Here is an 18,771-nt window from a genome sequence, read left to right on the forward strand (position 1 = left end):
CCTAGGCCCCCGCCGCAGAAACCCTTTCGGCCTCCGCCGCGCCGATACCCTCAGAAGTCGACCCCGGCTTTCTCGAGACCGCCTCCGAGACGTCTGTCTCAACGAGGCAGAGGGGGACAAACCCAAGCCCCGGCGCAGGGCCCTTCTAAGCCCGCGCCTTCCTTTTGACGGGCTGAGCGGACGGGGCGGGTTCCCCTCCGCACTTTCACAGGAACCCCTTCCTATCGGGGGCCGTCTTCGGTCCTTCCGGGAGGCATGGACCGGGATTACCTCAGACGCTTGGGTGCTCCGGATCGTCTCCGAGGGCTACTCGCTCAACTTTGTGTCCTCGCCGCCGGACAGTCCCCCAAGTTTAGTCCCCTGCAACCGTTCGCAGCTACCGACCCTTATAACCGAAGCCAAAGCCCTCTTGAAGCTTCGGGCGGTCGAGCCGGTCCCCAAGGACCAGTGGGGTACGGGGTTTTACTCCCGCTACTTTTTGGTCCCAAAAAAGACCGGGGACCTGCGCCCCATACTGGACCTCAGGAAGCTCAACAAATTCCTGGCCCGGGAGAAGTTTCGAATGCTATCTCTCCCGGTTTTGTATCCCCTCTTGGAGGAAGGGGACTGGATGTGCTCCCTCGACCTGAAGGAAGCATACACCCATGTTCCGGTGCACCCCGCCTGTCGAAGATTCTTACGATTCCAGGTGGGGGACCTCCACCTCCAGTACAGGGTACTGCCCTTCGGCCTGGCCGCGTCCCCACGAGTATTCACGAAGTGCATGGTGGTGGTTGCAGCAGCCCTCAGGTCACGTGGACTCCATGTGTTCCCTTACCTGGACGATTGGCTCATCAAAGCCCCGACCAGGGAGGGGGTTACCTCAGCGACCCGACAGTCTATTGCCTTCCTGCAAACTCTCGGGTTCGAGATAAACTTTCCAAAGTCTCAGTTGAGGCCGTCGCAGTCTCTTCAATTCATAGGTGCGGTGCTGGACACGGTGCGCCTACGCTCCTACCTGCCGACCCAACGGTTGGAAGCCTTGGTACGGATGAGCCGCCAGGTCTCTCAACTATCGAGGGTGTCGGCCAAGCGCATGATGATGCTGCTGGGCCATATGGCCTCGACGGTACATGTCACGCCGTTTGCGAGGCTACATCTGAGGATCCCTCAGTGGACCCTCGCGTCCCAGTGGCGTCAGGAGTGCGACCCGGTGTCTCGCCTCATTTCGGTGACTCCGCCCTTGCGGAAATCGCTGCGTTGGTGGACAGACTCTTCAAATCTGTCCATGGGGCTATTGTTCCGCACTCCGCCTTTTCGCAAGGTCCTGACCACGGACTCCTCGGAGTACGCGTGGGGAGCCCATCTCGACGGTCTTCGCACGCAGGGCCTGTGGTCGGCAGAAGACCGTCAGTGTCATATCAACGTGCTAGAGCTGCGGGCCATCTTCCTAGCACTTCGAGCCTTCGTTCACATATTGCAGGACCAGGTGGTCCTCGTCCGCACGGACAATCAGGTGGCAATGTATTATGTGAACAAGCAGGGAGGAACGGGGTCATGGCCCCTCTGCTCCGAAGCTCTTCGCCTCTGGGAGTGGGCGGCCTCCCGGAACATCTTCCTCCGGGCGGTCTACATCCAAGGAGAACGGAATTGCCTGGCGGACAAACTCAGTCGACTTCTGCAACCGCACGAGTGGACTCTACACTCAGCAGTTCTACGCGAGGTTTTCGCTCGCTGGGGAACGCCACAGGTGGATCTGTTTGCCTCTCCGGAGACACACAAACTACCACTATATTGTTCTCGGATGTACTCGCAGGACCGTCTGGAAGCGGATGCCTTCCTACTCGACTGGGAAGGGAGGTTCCTGTATGCATTCCCTCCGTTCCCTCTGATCATGCGAACGTTGGTACACCTAAAATCGTCCACGGCCACGATGATTCTCATAGCACCTCGGTGGCCGCGTCAGCACTGGTTCTCCCTGCTGCTCCAGCTCAGTGCCAGGGAGCCTCTTCCCCTGCCTGTCTCTCCTTCTCTGCTGTCTCAGAGTCAAGGATCCATGTTACATCCCAATCTGCAGTCATTGCACCTGACAGCCTGGTTTCTTGTTCCCTGACTCCTCCGGACCTGTCTCAATCGGTGAAGGAGGTGTTGGAAGCCTCCCGCAAGATCTCGACGAGGCTTTGCTATGCGCAGAAATGGACCAGGTTTTCCACCTGGTGTTCGTCTTTTCACCTGGATCCGGTATCAGTTCCGGTATCCTCGGTTTTAGAATATTTATTTCATTTGTCGCGCTCCGGCTTGAAAACCACTTCGGTGCGGGTTCATCTCAGTGCGATTTCTGCTTTCCACCAACCTCTGGAGGGACGCCCTCTGTCACTCCATCCCTTGGTGACACACTTCATGAAAGGGTTACTCAGGGTTTGCCCCCCTCTTAAGCCTCCGTCTGTCGTGTGGAATTTGAATGTAGTTCTGGCTCAACTGATGAAACCCCCTTTTGAGCCACTCAACAAGTCCCTCTTGAAATTTCTGACTTGGAAGGCGGTGTTTCTGATTGCCCTAACCTCCGCCAGGCGGATTGGGGAGTTGCAAGCCTTGGTTGCGGACCCTCCTTTCACTGTCTTTCATCACGACAAGGTGGTTCTCCGCACCCATCCTAAGTTTTTACCTAAAGTTGTTTCTGACTTCCACCTCAATCAGTCCATTGTCCTTCCTGTGTTCTTCCCGAAGCCCCACTCCCATCCTGGCGAGACGGCGCTTCACACGCTTGACTGTAAGAGGGCGTTGGCATATTATCTTCAACGCACCAGGTCTCATCGGAAGGTCCCTCAATTGTTTTTGTCCTTCGATCCCAATCGATTAGGGCATCCAGTTTCCAAGCGCACTCTGTCTAACTGGTTGGCCACTTGCATTTCCTTTTGCTACGCTCAGGCTGGCCTTCCTCCCCCGGGTCGGGTCACGGGTCACAAGGTCCGAGCAATGGCAGCTTCGATAGCTTTTCTCCGATCCACTCCGATGGAGGACATATGTAAGGCTGCCACTTGGTCTTCGGTTCATACATTCACCTCTCATTACTGTCTGGACACTCTATCCAGGAGTGACGGCCGGTTTGGCCAGTCAGTATTGCAAAATCTGTTTTCCTAAATTGCCATCCTCCCACCTGCCCTGTTTTGGTTAGCTTGGAGGTCACCCACATGTGAGAATATCATGCCTGCTTGTCCTGGGATAAAGCACAGTTACTTACCGTAACAGGTGTTATCCAGGGACAGCAGGCATATATTCTCACAACCCGCCCGCCTCCCCGGGGATGGCTTCCTTGCTAGTTATGGAACTGAGGACCACGAGGTGGGATGCGCCCTCTAGTGGGCGAGAAGGCACGCACATGCGTGGTACAGTGTGCAAACTTGAAACTTCAATCAAGTTTGCTTGAAAAGCTGTCCGCGCCGGGGCTCCGTAGATGACGTCACCCACATGTGAGAATATATGCCTGCTGTCCCTGGATAACACCTGTTACGGTAAGTAACTGTGCTTTATAGATTTTGGAGAGAATTAAATACAGGGAGAGTATAGCAGAAAGAGAGAAGGGGGAAATACAGTAGTTTAGTTTAAGGAAAGTTATATGCGTTTAGATACAATTTGTTGGTGGAGAGAGTAAGAGAGGGTTAACTTGGAGTTTTGGGAGGAGATAGGAGAGTGGAGGGGGGCGTAAGGGGGGAGAAGACAGAGGAGATCTTTAGTTGAAGAGGAGGGTCTTTACCGATTTCCTGAAAGTTAATAATGAGTTCTGTTGTCTAAGTTGGGGGGGGAGTTGGTTCCAAAGGTGTGGAATGAAGTGGCTGTAGGATCGTTTGTGGGCTGTTTCTGTGAGCAGGGATCTTCCGGGGGGGGTGCATAGGCGTGTCTCTGACTTTGAGCGGAGGGTGCGAGTGGGGTTGTTAGATGGGTAGCTTGGATTTTATGTAGGAGGGGGTGGTGGAATAAATTCTCTTGTGGGCAATTGTCAGGGCTTTGAAAGTACAGCGTTGGCTAATTGGGAGCCAGTGTTCAGCATGGAGTGCCGGGGAGATGGAATCGTGGTAGTTGAGGTTGTGTAGGAGGCGGATGGCTGCATTTTGGACCCGTTGGAGGCGTTTGATATTATTTTTGGTTAGTCCATTAAGTAGGGAGTTACAATAATCCATTCTGGAGAGGACATATGCGTATAGGAGTTGGGCGAGGTCTGGTGTGGAGTTGTAGGGTTTGATCCTTTTCAGTTGGCGAAGGTAGTAGAAGGAGGTGGAGACTACTTGGGATATGTGGGCAGATAGGGATAGGTGTCCGTCTAGGGTTACTCCCAGGCTGCGAACTTGATCTGTTGCCGTTAGTAGAGTGGAATCCCATGTTAGTGTAGGTCGTAGGTATTTGGTGTTTTTGTTTCTGATCCATAGGAGTTCGGTTTTGGAGGCGTTAAGTTGAAGCTTGTTGTTTGACATCCAAGTTTTCATGTCAGTGAGGCAGAGTTCGAGGTTGGCAATTTGGGATGGCCGGTTTTCGCCTAAGGGGAGGAGCAGTTGGATGTCATCTGCATAAGAGTGGATTTTGATTTTATATTTTTGCGCTATATCGATGACGGGTTTGATGTAGAGGTTGAATAGAAGGGGGGATAGAAGGGCGCCTTGAGGAACACCATATTTGATAGGCTTAGGGTTAGATTTATGTGTCCCTAGTAGGACAGTTTGGGTCCTTTGGTGAAGGAAGGAGGTGATCCATTGGAGGGCTGTGTCTCTGATTCCGAGGTCGTGGAGTCTAGATGTGAGTAGGTGGTGGTCAACTGTGTCGAAGGCAGCGCTAAGGTCAAGTAGGACTAGTAGGGCGTCATTGCCTTTGTCGAGTATTGACCAGCTGTCGTCGATGATATCAAGGAGTACTGATTCTGTGCTGTGGCCTTTACGGAAGCCGGATTGGGCTGGGGATAGGGCAGCTTGTTCTTCAATGAAAGGGTGTAGGCGGTGGAGCACAAGTCGTTCAAGGAGTTTGGAGACAATTGGGAGGTTGGAGACTGGGCGATAGTTGCCAGGTTCATTAGGATCAAGGGAGGGTTTTTTGAGAGCGGGCTTGATAATAGCTGATTTCCAGCTGAGGGGGACAGTTCCAGTAGTTAGAGAGGTGTTAATGATGGGGAGGATGGATTCTGCCATGGCGTCTCCGGCAGATAGTAGGAGGCTGGACGGGCAGGGGTCGAGGATGGTATTGGAGGGTTTGAGTTCTCTCAGGGTTTCGAGGACCTCCGCATGAGTAGTAGGATGAAATTGGGAGAGAGTGGTGGAAGGAGGGGTATATAGAATTGGCTGGAGCTGAGTGGGATTGGGTTTGGTGTTGACGTCGAGGTTATCTCGGATTTTTTGTACTTTGGACTGGAAGAAGTCCGAGAGAGTTTCGCTATCGAGTTCTGTTTGGTTGGTTTGATTATTCCTTTGGGCGTTGGTGAAGAGATGGTTGGTGAGGGTGAACAGTTGTTTAGATCTAGAAGGGGCTTGTTGTAGGAGACGAGCGTAGTAGGTCTTTTTTGCTTCTAGAATGGCAGTTTTGTATGTGGTGGATATGCTTTTCCAGTGGGTTTTGGTTTCATTGTCCGGGTGTTTGGCCCAGATCCTTTCTGCTTTTCTCAGGGATCGTTTTATGGATCGGAGGTCATTTGTGTACCAGGGAGCAGGTGCTTTGTTGGTGATTATTTGGGTTGTTTTTGTCTGGACCAGGTTGTTATAGAGGGATTGGATGTTAGAGTGCCATGTGGCGGCTGCTTGGTCAATTGATAGGGGATGTTGGGTACAAGATTCATTTAGGGTGCGAATACCTGCGGCCATATCTTGAGGGTTGACTGAATTAGGGAGTTGACGTTGGGTGGGGGGGGTGGGATCTTTATGTGGGGTTAGGGCAGTATCGAGTGGGAGTTCGAATTCAATGAGGTGGTGGTCTGACCATGGGACAGGTGTGGAGGTGTAAGTTTGCTGGGGCTCTGCCGTTGGGTCTCTGAGGGTGAAGAGCAAGTCTAAGATATTGCCTGCTGAGTGTGTGGGGGTGGTTATAGCTTGGTGGAATCCTAGGTCGGAGAGGGAGGAGAGGAAGTTGTCAATTTGTCCTGAGGTGTTGGGGTAGTCTGGGAAATTAAAATCTCCTAGGATTGTCATGTGTTTGTGTGAGATGGTTAGTTCAGTGATGAATTCGAGGAGGGTTTCTAGGGTATCTGCTGGGGAGTTGGGGGTTCTGTAGAGGAGTATGAGGGCGGTTTTTTGTTTGTGGCCTAAGGTGAACGCAATAGCTTCTAGGGAGGGAATGTTGATGGAGTTTATTAGTTTTGGTGTGGCGGAGGTTTTGATAATGGAAGTTACTCCACCTCCTTTCCCAGAGGTACGTGAGCAGGTTAGAGCTTGGTAGCCTGGAGGACATAGTTCGCCTAGCGTTATCCCCTCGTTGTCTTGGAGCCAGGTTTCAGTGATCATGAGGGCGTCCCAAGTCTTGTCGCAGATGAGGTCATGTAGGAGGAAGGATTTATTGTTGACTGATCTTGCATTGATGAGTGCCAATTTGAGTGTGTTGTGAGAGGGGGTTTGTGGAGAGGGAAGGATGGGGATGAGGTTGGCAGGGTTTCTGGAGCGGCTTTTTTTAGGTTGGGGGGAGATATCACCGTATCTGCCTTGGCCTGTAATAATGGGGATGGTGAAGTATAGTGTTGTAAGGAGTGTAGTGGGAGTGCTGGGCGTGGGAATGGGCAGGAGGGTGGATTGTAAGGTGGTGGGCGGAAGGGTGGGGGGGGTGGTGGCCTGGGTAATTAGAGGCATGGCAGGAAGGGAGATTGGGGCGTTAGGTTGGAGGGATTCAGGGAAACTCACTATCAAGTCTTGGTTTGGTCCTATTGTTGAGTTAAAGTTTGGTGGGTCAATTTTGATAAAATTAGATCAGGAGCTTGGAGCTGAAGTGTTATTATTGGGGCAGCTGGAGGAGCAAGTAGAGAAAGAGAAAGCTAGGAGACAGCAAAGGACAGGAAAGGAAGGAGCTAGAAAGCAATCAGTTAAGTTAAAGAGGATTGAGTGAGTTACTGTTGTTGATTATAGTAAGTTGTGTATGCTGCTATGTTTGTTAGAGAGCATGCAGCTTGTGTGAGGGTTAACAAGTAGTCTTTAAACAAACAATAAAAGTCTGCTTTCCTGTGTCGGGAGGGGGGCGGAGCAGGGCTCCCACGCTCCTCTCACGATGCAGGGGGCTGAAAATGAGGACAGGCACCTCCGATGGAGTTTTTCTTCAAAAGGTCTGCTTTCCTGTGTCGGGAGGGGGGCGGAGCAGGGCTCCCACGCTCCTCTCACGATGCAGGAGGCTGAAAATGAGGACAGGCACCTCCGATGGAGTTTTTCTTCAAAAGGTCTGCTTTCCTGTGTCGGGAGGGGGGCGGAGCAGGGCTCCCACGCTCCTCTCTCGATGCAGGGGGCTGAAGTAGAGGACAGGCACCTCCGAAGAAGTTTCTTATTAAAAGGTCTGCTTCCTGTGTCGGGAGGGGGGCGGAGCAGGGCTCCCACGCTCCTCTCTCGATGCAGGGGGCTGAAAATGAGGACAGGCACCTCCGATGGAGTTTTTCTTCAAAAGGTCTGCTTTCCTGTGTCGGGAGGGGGGCGGAGCAGGGCTCCCACGCTCCTCTCACGATGCAGGAGGCTGAAAATGAGGACAGGCACCTCCGATGGAGTTTTTCTTCAAAAGGTCTGCTTTCCTGTGTCGGGAGGGGGCGGAGCAGGGCTCCCACGCTCCTCTCTCGATGCAGGGGGCTGAAGTAGAGGACAGGCACCTCCGAAGAAGTTTCTTATTAAAAGGTCTGCTTCCTGTGTCGGGAGGGGGGCGGAGCAGGGCTCCCACGCTCCTCTCTCGATGCAGGGGGCTGAAAATGAGGACAGGCACCTCCGATGGAGTTTTTCTTCAAAAGGTCTGCTTTCCTGTGTCGGGAGGGGGGCGGAGCAGGGCTCCCACGCTCCTCTCTCGATGCAGGGGGCTGAAGTAGAGGACAGGCACCTCCGAAGAAGTTTCTTATTAAAAGGTCTGCTTCCTGTGTCGGGAGGGGGGCGGAGCAGGGCTCCCACGCTCCTCTCTCGATGCAGGGGGCTGTTTTTGATTAGGACTCCCAGTTATGACAGTAGGTTTTATCAGTTTATTTTGCAAGGTCTCTTTGAGATCCAGCTGCAGCCTCACCCCAAGGCCGTTTCTTATTATTTCTAGGTTGCCTTCAAAAACATAATAGTGAAATTGTAAAATGTTGAAAAGAACATGCTTTCCCATTGGCATTGTTGTGGTTATACATTCCCCTATTTTGTTTAAGGGTAACTTGTAACCTTAGAGTCCCATGTCATGTGTAAGGACTACTATTCTCCGTAACCTCAGAGAAAGCAGTCACAGGTGTTGTCTAAGAGCATCAGTCCTCAAAGTCCTCTGCTTGCCCAAGCAGTTTTTAAAATTCAAAATGGTAGTTATGTGCTAAACATAGGAAGGAGAGGGGGGGAAACCTGTGCAACTGTCATGCCCCAAAGAGCATTTCATAAATCTCTAGAAGCTTTGCAGTCATTGCTTTGACCAGGGCTTCATCTAATGGTGTCACCCATGTATGAGAGCCAGTGTCCAAATTTCCTCAGAGAACATCTGTGATGGGTAAGCAATTTTACTTTAACTCCAATACAGTATTTTACTGATTGATGCAGGCCTACTGTTTTACTCCCAGGTGGCCAACAAATAGTTTTACTGTTTTACTCCCAGGTGGCCAACAAATAGTGAGAAAGCGGAGACTGATAATTGGGATGCCTGGGCTACCCAGCCCTCCCTCACTGTTCCAAGTGCTGGGCAGCTTAGACAGCGATCAGCCTTCACCCCAGCCACTGTAACTGGATCCTCGCCATCGCCTGTTTTGGGTCAGGTGAGCTGATGCTTGTTCTCATGGAATTAAACTGCAGTCCTAAAGTTCTGAGCAGGACTTTATCTTGAAAAACAACTTAGTAAACAAGGGCTCCTTTTACAAAGCCGTGCTTGTAATTCCAGCATGGCAAATATGACAAAGCCTATTGAATTCTTAGGGACTTCATTGCATTTTCCATGCTGGAATCGCTAGTGCAGCTTTGTAAAATGAACACTAAATTTGCATGTCTGTTTGTTTGCTATTGTAGATGGATTTATATCCATGACATGTGACCTGCGGTGTCTTAATGTACTTATGTGCATGTATCCTCTCCTAGTTGCAGCCTTTCAGAATATTTTTCTTTACAAAATTTAAGATGCAGAACTGAGTTCAAACAATGGTGCTGAGTAGTAACAAAAGCTCTCCCAACCACCTTCTTTATCGAGAAATGTTAAGCATAATAATCCAGATTAAAAGCAAGTACCAACATACACTTCCAAGCTTGTCTAGTGTGAATTACAATAAAAGAAACTAGAATATTTTTAGACCTAACAATATCTAGGAAATTCTATAAGATTGCAAAGTAAATTTAACATTTCAAAATATAATCTAAGAATTTCTGAAATGAAAAAGGTCTTCATCTTTTCTTGAAATCTCATATGGAGGGCCATTTTCAACTTGATGTCTAAGCCCGACTTTGGACATTTTGAGAAAAATGTCCTAAAATCAGATGGAGAAAATATCTTTTTTGAAGCCATGAGATATCTATCTTTTTTTCAAACGTTTTGGCCCTTAGTGCGTTTTATCTTTTTTTAGCTATTTTCGATATGAAAACATCCAAAACCGAGCTATTTGGATGTAGGCATAGCCACCATCTATACTTGACTGGCCACACAGACATGCCAGCAGAGCAGTGGGGCACCTTAGGGGGCACTGCTATGAACTTAATATAAAAGGTGCCAGGTACACATATCACCAGAACCCCCTTCCATTGTATGCTGTGCCCTCCAAAACATCCCCCAAACCCATTGAACCCACCTGTCTACCACCCCAATAACACTTATAGCTGCAGCTGTCACCTATATGTAGGTACAGTATGTTTTGGGGGTTTGGTGGGCTCACACTTTCTCCCACAAGTGTACTTAGTTAGGGTGGGTTATGGGCCTGGGTTCCTTTCTGTGGAGTCCACTGCACTGCCCACCAGGCTACTTCAGACACCTACTTGCTAGGACTGACCATGCTATCTGTAGCTGTCATAGAGACAGATATGTACTGTTTCATTCAGATCTTTGGAGGGTGGGGGGGGGGGGGGGTCAGTGACCACTAGGGGAGTGTGGGGGGGGTGACTAAGCCTTCATCCCTCCAGTGGTCACATGGTCAGTTTGGGCACTTTTTTGACCCTTATTCATTTTTAAAACATGTCTAGCCCCAAAAGTCCAAATTGTGCCCTGGACATTTTGTAAAATGTTCGATTAATGCTGCAAAATGCCCAAGTGCTAAGCCCACCCATAACATACCTGTATCATGCCCCCTTGAGATTTAGATGCACTGCAGACAAAAAGCCAAGGAAAACATCTAGAAAGTTGGTTTTGAAAATGTCGACTTGGATGTTTTGCTAGAAAAACGTCCAAAAGCCATTTTATGCCTTTTTTTAAACTAAACTAAACCTTAAGTTTATATACCGCATCCTCTCCACGGAAGTGGAGCTCGGCACGGTTTACAAGAACTTAAAATATAAGAAGAGAAAGGAAAAGGTTTACATGAGTTTATATATAGAATGTAAGAGTAAGGGGGAAAATAGAATTACATGTTAGAGAAGAGCCAAGTTTTCAGTTGCTTGCGGAATAGTTGGAAAGAGCCCAGGTTCCGCAACGGGATAGTAAGGTCGTTCTAGAGACCTGTGATTTTGAAGAGAAGAGATTTTCCCAGTTTACCTGCATAGAGAATACCGTGTAGAGAGGGGAAGGATAGTTTATATCTTTGGGCGGGTCTGGTGGAGTCAGGACTCGAGGAATTAAAGGATAGTGGGATTAGGGGAGGAAGGATGCCGTGAATGACATCTTTCTGTTTTGAAAATGAGCCCCATAGCTTGTCTCTAACCTTAATAATTGGAAGGAGAGAATTCCAGCATAAAGCCACCTGATAAGAAAAGGAAGAACGAAGTAAATGTTTTATATTTAATTCCCTTCACAATGGAAAATACTCGTACGTTGTTTGTGAGATCGTTGGGAGTGTGTGGCGCAGTGGTTAAAGCTACAGCCTCAGCACCCTGAGGTTGTGGGTTCAAACCCACGTTGCTCCTTGTGACCCTGGGCAAGTCACTTAATCCCCCCATTGCTCCAGGTACATTAGATAGATTGTGAGCCCACCGGGACAGACAGGGAAAATGCTTGAGTACCTGAATAAATTAATGTAAACCATTCTGAGCTCCCCTGGGAGAACAGTATAGAAAATTGAATAAATATAAAAATAAACTTAAAAAAAAAAAAAATTGAGGATGGGCTGGGAAGGGTTTCGATAGCTGGGATGGTTAAAATGGGCTGGAGTGAGCTTTGATGGAGACTCCAGTAGGTGGAACCTAAGCACACTACAGTGCAGGGCTCTGGGTTTCTGGCCCAATAAAATCTAAGAAAAAGAACCATTTAAACTAAATTAATTTATGAAGCATGTATGGTTGGGCAGATTGGATGGACCAGTTGGGTCTTTATCTGCCGTCATTTACTATGTTACTATGTTGTACATTAACTGACAAACAAAAAAGTAAATAGTCCATATAGGTTGGTGCTATGCCAAACCAAATTTTATGAAACATCAAATATATTTGAAACATAATGTGGGCTTGTTAAAAACGGGATTGATATGTCTTACACTTCCTGTTATGTAGAGAAGATAGTTTTTAAAAGCCATTTACTCAAGTAAATTGATTGGCTGAAAATTGCTTTCTTCTGTCAGCTGAAAGTAGGCATAGGTTTCTATTGCAGGCTTGCTTTTAGCCAGGCTTGGAGTAGATGTTCCCAAAATTGTTTTAAGATTGGGAGAGGAAAAGAATATACACAAATGCACATGTTGTCTTGTCCTCCTCAGCTGCCTGTGTAAAAGAACAGGTTCAAAAAACACAGCAGCTTTTTGCATGCATGTGCTATATTAATTTTCAGAGAGAAACTACATATGTTCTGAAAATTGGCAGTGCACTAAAAGGGTAATTTTCTAAACCATTGTTGCTCATAAAAGGGCTCTTAGAAAATTAGAACATGCCTAAAAATATATGCAATATAAGCTGGTGCTTACCTGTACAGTAGTGTGCTCCTGGGCATGCTTAATTGCTCATAGTTTACGTGCCCAACCAAGAAGGGAATGATGCGGAGCCATAAAGCTTACAGGTTATTCCACATATTCACCCCTAACTTCAATACACTTGACACATCATGTCTGAAGTTTCTGTAGCCCTTCCAAATATACTGTGATATCTGGTCACTGAAATACTGCTCCGCTGCTGCAATCATTTCAGAATCACTTGAAAATTGTCTCCCTTTCAAACTCTTTTTAAAGTTTGGAAACAGAAAATAGTCAGATGGAGCAAGATCTGGTGAGTAGAGTGGATGGTCTATGTACTGAAACTAGAGAGCTGCACGGGAACGGGGATGACGGGAATCCCGCGGGACCCGCGGGGATCCCGCGGGTTCCCCCTTTGGGTCACGGGGATCCCGTGGGAACGCCCCCTAGGGTCGCGGGGATCCCGTGGGGACGCCTCCGAGGGTCGCGGGGTTTCTGCGGGGTTGGATCGCAGCGGGGTTGGTCGAGCCGCGAGGGTAGTCTCCTTCTCCTTACCTGCCCTGTCGCAGCACACATCCGAACGGAAATCTTCCCGATGTCAGCGCTGACGTCGGAGGGAGGGCTTAAGCAAAGCCCTCCCTTCCTCCGACTTCAGCGCTGACATCAGGAAGACTTCCGGTCGGCTGTGTGCGGCAGGGCAGGTAGGAAGAAGGCAATGGCGTACGAAAGAGGGGGGAGGGGGCGGACCGCCCCGGAGAATGTGCACAGCCGGTCAGATCCCCCGATCGACCGACAACAGGCCCGGCCGACAAATCTCCCTGCCCCGTAGCCGCGAATCTAAATTACCTCTTACAGCAGCTTCACTACTCCAGCTGCTGTAAGAAGGTAATTTAGATTCGCGGCTACAGGACAGGGAGATTTGTCCGACCGGGCCTGTTCTGTTGTCGGTCGGGTGCAAAAGCGCCACAAAGATGGAGGCAGGGAGGGAGGAAAGGTGGAGTGGAGAAGAAAAGACGCTTAAGGGGGGAGAAGGCCGCTGAAAGTACTGGGGAAGACAAAGGGGTGGAAAAGAACGCTGAAAGGACATGGGGTAAACGGGAGGAAGGGGGGGAAGGACCCTGAAAGCACTGGGGAAGACAAAGGGGTGGAGAATGCCACTGAAAGGACATGGGGAAGACAGAGGGGGGAGAAGGCCGCTGAAAGGACATGGGGAAGGCAGAGAGGGGAGAAGGATGCTGCCTGACAGGACATGGGAAAGATGGTGGGGGAGAAGGACACTGAAAGGAAATGGGGAAGAGGGAATGGGAAGAAGACGCTGGCAGGGAAGAAGACAGAGGTGCCAGACTATGGGGGGAGCGGAGGGAAAAAGATGGGTGCCAGACCAATTTGGGAGGGGGGAGAAAGGGAGAGGCACAGTAACAGAGCAAATGGAAGACACAGAGAGAAGAGAGGCAGTGGATGGAAGGAATTGAATGAGAACATGAAGAAAGCAGAAACCAGGCAATAAAGGTAGGAAAAAAATTATTATTATTTTTTTTTTTTGCTTAAGGATAAAGTAGTATATTAGTTGTGTTGATAAAAATTTATAAACATTAGAGGCTCTGATAGAAACCCGTTTACAAAGTATGTATTCTTCCCAATTAATATTTCCAAATTAATAAAGTCTTTTTGCTTATTTTTAAATGGGTTTCTACCAGAGCCTTTAATTCAGTAGCATAATTAAATGAAATAACTATTTCTGTAGTTTATAGGGACAGGCGGGGACGTAGGGGATTCCTCGCGGGGACGGGTGGGGACGGAGGGGATTCCTCGCGGGGACGGGTGGGGACGGAGGGATTCCTCGCGGGGACGGGTGGGGACGGGTGGGAGTCCTCACGGGGACGGGTGGGACTTTGGCGGGGACGGGTGGGATTTCTGTCCCCGCGCAACTCTCTAACTGAAACCCCAACTGCGTCAAAACATCCATTGTTTTGCCAGCCTTGTGAGTAGGTGCATTGTCTTTCAAAAATAGAACTTTCTGCAGCTTCCCTCTCCTTTTTTCTTTCAATGCCTCCTTTAATCGGCACAGCAAGTTATACTAATATTCTGCATTAACTGTTTGGCCCCTCGGAAAATAGTCATTCTTTAGCACTCTCCAGACCAGTAGAGGTTAACTTTACGAATGGGTATATATCTAATCATGACCAGCAGGTGGAGACTGAAAACAAAACTTTGGGACAGTATATCCTAGCCCCTCCTCTCTATTTCCCTCAGTCTTCTTTCAGTCTCCAGCAGGTGTTGAGTGATCTGTACCCATCTCCCTTGGTAGGGCTGTTGGAATTTGTTTAAGGTGTTTTTTGTCCCTGTTTTTAGCCGGACGGAGCTTGGACGGACTCTGTTTGGGGGTTCGTCCGACCTCGGGGGTGTCAAACCCGGCGGGTCACGAGCGGGGTCCCTCCCCCCACTTCCTCCACCTCCCCACATTTTTTTAGAGGAGCCTCAGCAATAAGCCTTGCCCCCTAAATCAAGCAAGACTATTGCTTTGAGAGCCTGTGGAGTCTGTTCTGTAAAAAAAAAAAAAAAAAATCCTGAGGTAGTGCTGGTCTGGAGGGTTGTATCCCTTTAAGAAAACTGTATTTTACTGTATTTTTTCAACTAACCGGCACTTTTTTACAGCTAGGTCGCGTATGGAGCAATGAGCACTTCTAAAGGGAAAAAGTGCTCATTGTGCTCCAGACGCGAGGCACTCGCGGCCGGCCTGTGCAAGCGGTGTTCAGGCCGGGGCGGTGGAGGAGCTCCGTCGGCAGCGGCTGCAGGCGCCCAGAGCTCCCCGCCGATGGTGCCTCGCGAGTCGGCAGGGAACGGTGGCGAAGCCCGGTCTTCTCCGTCCGCCCACGGAGGGAATCCCCAGACCGCCGACGGTCGGGTTGTAGAGGATTCCCTCTCAGCTGATTTTTTGACAGCTGATGCCGGCTTGCCTGCTTTAGCGGCTGAGACTATTCAGGTTTCTCAGCCGCTTCAGGCTATGGAGGGAGCTTTTTTGGCGGGAAAACCGCCATCTTCTCTGTCTGGCCCCTCCATTTTGTCTTCCACCTCAGGTGACCTTCCCCCTGTTTTGACTATGCAGGGGCAAGGTTCTGCTGGGTCCCCTGCTGTGGCAGGGAGTCCCTTGGGACCCTCGGGGGGGTTTTCTCCTGATTTTTTCTTTTCTTTATGCAGAGCCTATTTTCAGGCGGCTGGGGGTCCCGGTTGCGCCCAGGGGGTCTCGGGGGGTGGTTTTTCCTCCGCGCTTCCTGCGGCTTTGCCTCTTTCGTCTGGCGTGACGTCCCCTCCGCCGCCTACCTTGTCCAAGCGTCCGCGGGTGTCGTGGGACGAGAATTTGTGGTCGGAGGATCGGGTCGGTTTGGAGGAGGACCTGGACCCTTCTGAGGAATTCCAGGACTCTCTGGAGGGGACGGAAGCTGGCGGCGGGTTGTCGGATTTCCCGTTCTCCAGTGACGAGGCGTCTGTGGTGCGTCTTTTTCAGAAAGATGAGCTGCCTGACCTTATTCAGCAGGTTTCTTCGGTCTTGCGTTTTGAGGACGCGCCGCCGGAGACTCCGCGTGTGGGGGACCCCCTGTTGCGGGGGATCCGTTCCGTTTCCCGCTCTTTTCCTATGCATCAGGATATTCGGGATATTATTCTGGAGCAGTGGAAAACGCCGGAGACGCCGTTTCGGCTGGCGCGCAGCATGGCTCGCCTGTATCCCATTCCTGAAGGGGATCGGGCTACGTTAGCTTCGCCGGTCGTGGATGCGGTGGTCTCGGCGATTTCCAAGCGGCATACCGTGCCTGTTGAGGGCGGTTCTGCCTTGCGAGACCCTGAGGAGCGCAAATTGGAGGGCCTCCTTAAGCAAAATTTTCAGGTCTCGGCCCTTGGGGTCCAGGCGGCTATTTGTGGGGGACTGGTCGCTCGCGCCGTGTTTCGGTGGGCGGAGCGGGTCTTGGATCGAGAGTCTGACGACTGGTCTCTGGTGGATCAGGAGGTTGCGAAGATTGAGATGGCGGCCTCATTCCTCTCAGATGCTCTCTATGACTTGGTGCGGAGCTCGGCTAAGTCTATGGCTTTTGGCGTGGCCGCAAGGCGTGTGTTGTGGCTGCGCGCTTGGGCGGCGGATGCTGCGTCCAAAGCTAAGCTTACTAAATTTCCCTTTCGGGGGTCGTTTTTGTTTGGAGAGGACTTGGATAAGTTGATTCAGACTCTGTCGGACTCGAAAGTTCCCCGTCTGCCGGAGGACCGTGCCCGCCCGGCGTCTCGGGGGGGGTGCGGCCCGGGGGCGTTTGCGGGATTTTCGCAAGTATCGCCCGGGGCGTGGGGCTGCTTCTTTCCAGTCTCCGGGTTTTTCCCGGGGTCGGTTCTTCCAGCGCACGCAGCCCTTTCGGGGGGCCCGTCGGGGGGCAGGGAATCCCTCCGCCGGTTCCCCCGCTTCCCGTCCTGCACAATGACGCCTTGCCGGCGCCCCCTTTGGTTCCGGTGGGGGCCCGGCTGCGAGATTTTTTGCCCCAAATGGGCCGAGATCACGTCCGATCAGTGGGTCCTGGAGGTGGTGCGGGACGGTTATGCCCTGGAGTTCGCCCGCTCTCTGCCGGATTTTTTCCTCGCTTCTCCATGTCAGACTCCGGTGAAGACGCAGGCTTTTCGCCAGACCCTTCAGCGCTTGATAGATCTCAGGGCAGTTGTTCCGGTGCCCCCTCCAGAGTGGGGCACGGGCAGGTACTCCATTTACTTTGTGGTGCCCAAGAAGGAGGGGACTTTTCGGCCCATCCTCGATTTGAAAGGGGTCAACAGGGCTCTCAAGATTCCCTCTTTCCGTATGGAAACTCTGCGGTCGGTCATTCTGGCGGTTCAGCCGGGGGAGTTTCTCACTTCTCTCGATCTGACGGAGGCCTACTTGCATGTTCCCATTCGGGCCTCTCATCAGCGTTTCCTGCGCTTTGCGATCTTGGGTCGGCACTTTCAGTTCTGTGCGCTTCCCTTTGGGCTGGCCACGGCTCCGCGGACGTTCACCAAGGTGATGGTGGTCGTCGCGGCAGCCTTGCGGTCGGAGGGCATCCTGGTACACCCCTACCTGGACGACTGGTTAATTCGGGCAAAGTCGTTGCAGGAAAGTTCCCGGGTTACTGCTCGGGTGGTGGAGTTTCTCCGGTCGCTGGGCTGGGTGGTCAACCTTGCCAAGAGTCGGTTGGTCCCGGCTCAGCGTCTGGAGTACCTAGGGGTGCTGTTCGACACCTCCTTGGGGAAGGTCTTCCTCCCAGAGGGCCGGGTGAGCAAATTGCAATCTCAGATTCGCCTGCTTTTGGCGTCCCGGTGTCCTCGGGCGCGAGATTTCCTCCAGGTCTTGGGGTCGATGGCGGCGTCCCTGGACGTGGTGAGGTGGGCGCGGGCCCACATGCGTCCTCTCCAGTATGCTCTGCTCCGGAGGTGGTCTCCCCAGAGGCACGGGATGGATGTTCCGGTTCCCCTACGAGGCTTGGCGCGCTGCAGTCTGCGTTGGTGGCTCCAGACCCCTCACCTAGTTCAGGGGGTGGGTCTGGATCTCCCGCAGTGGACGGTGCTCCTGACGGATGCGAGTCTCCTGGGTTGGGGGGCTCAGTGTTTGGGTCACTCAGCTCAGGGCACCTGGTCCGCGGAGGAGGCCGCCTGGTCGATCAACGTGTTGGAGACCAGAGCGGTCCGTCTGGCGCTGTTGGCTTTCCACTCCCTGTTGCGGGGCAAGTCAGTCAGAGTGCTGTCGGACAATGCCACGGCGGTGGCTTATGTCAATCGTCAGGGGGGCACCAAGAGCACTCGGGTGGCGCAGGAGGCGGCTCTGCTCATGGTTTGGGCGGAATCCCATCTGCTGGACCTCTCGGCCTCTCATATAGCCGGAGTAGACAACGTTCAGGCAGACTTCCTCAGTCGTCACTTCCTAGATCCAGGAGAGTGGTGTCTCGGCGCCGAGGCGCTTCAGTTGATAGTGCAGGCTTGGGGGCAGCCCCTGATGGACCTGATGGCCACGGGTGGCAACGCCAAGGTGCCCCGCTTCTTCAGTCGTCGCAGGGACGGTCTGGCCGAGGGTCTGGATGCTCTGGTCCAGCCGTGGCCAACGGAGGGGCTGTTGTATGTGTTCCCTCCTTGGCCGCTGGTGGGCAGAGTGCTTCTTCGCATTGTTTACCATCCGGGTTTGGTGGTGCTGGTGGCGCCGGATTGGCCTCGCCGTCCGTGGTATGCGGATCTGGTGAGGCACCTGGTAGCGGATCCTCTTCCTCTGCCTCTCTCGGACGACCTTCTGAGGCAGGGTCCCATTCCCATGTTCGACCCGTCTCCCTTCTGTCTTACGGCATGGCTCTTGAAAGGGGTCGCCTTAGCAAGAAGGGATATTCAGACAAGGTGATTTCTACACTGTTGGGGTCCCGGAGGCTTTCTACCTCTCGGGCTTATGTGCGGGTTTGGCGTCTCTTTGAGGAATGGTGTCGGGCGCGGGGAGTGACCTCTTTTCGCGCTTCTCTGCCTTCCATTCTGGAGTTTTTTGCAGGATGGCCTGGATAGAGGCCTGGCTTGGTCTTCTCTCCGGGTTCAGCTTGCGGCCCTGTCGGCTTTTCGAGGGTTGGTGTCAGGTC

General features: G+C 51.7%; 1 protein-coding gene across 2 annotated transcripts in view; it reads left to right on the plus strand.

Annotated features, from left to right (window-relative positions):
- The window catches only part of ITSN1 (intersectin 1), a 412,894-nt gene that overhangs the window by 261,581 nt on the left and 132,542 nt on the right, over positions 1–18,771 (plus strand). For both annotated transcript variants that reach the window (XM_033949572.1, XM_033949571.1), the window contains exon 22: positions 8,746–8,902. In XM_033949572.1, the coding sequence (XP_033805463.1) occupies positions 8,746–8,902 (157 nt within the window). The remainder of the gene's footprint in view (positions 1–8,745; positions 8,903–18,771) is intronic.

The sequence above is a fragment of the Geotrypetes seraphini genome, chromosome 6, assembly GCF_902459505.1.
Source record: "Geotrypetes seraphini chromosome 6, aGeoSer1.1, whole genome shotgun sequence".
Taxonomy (NCBI): Eukaryota; Metazoa; Chordata; class Amphibia; order Gymnophiona; family Dermophiidae; genus Geotrypetes; species Geotrypetes seraphini.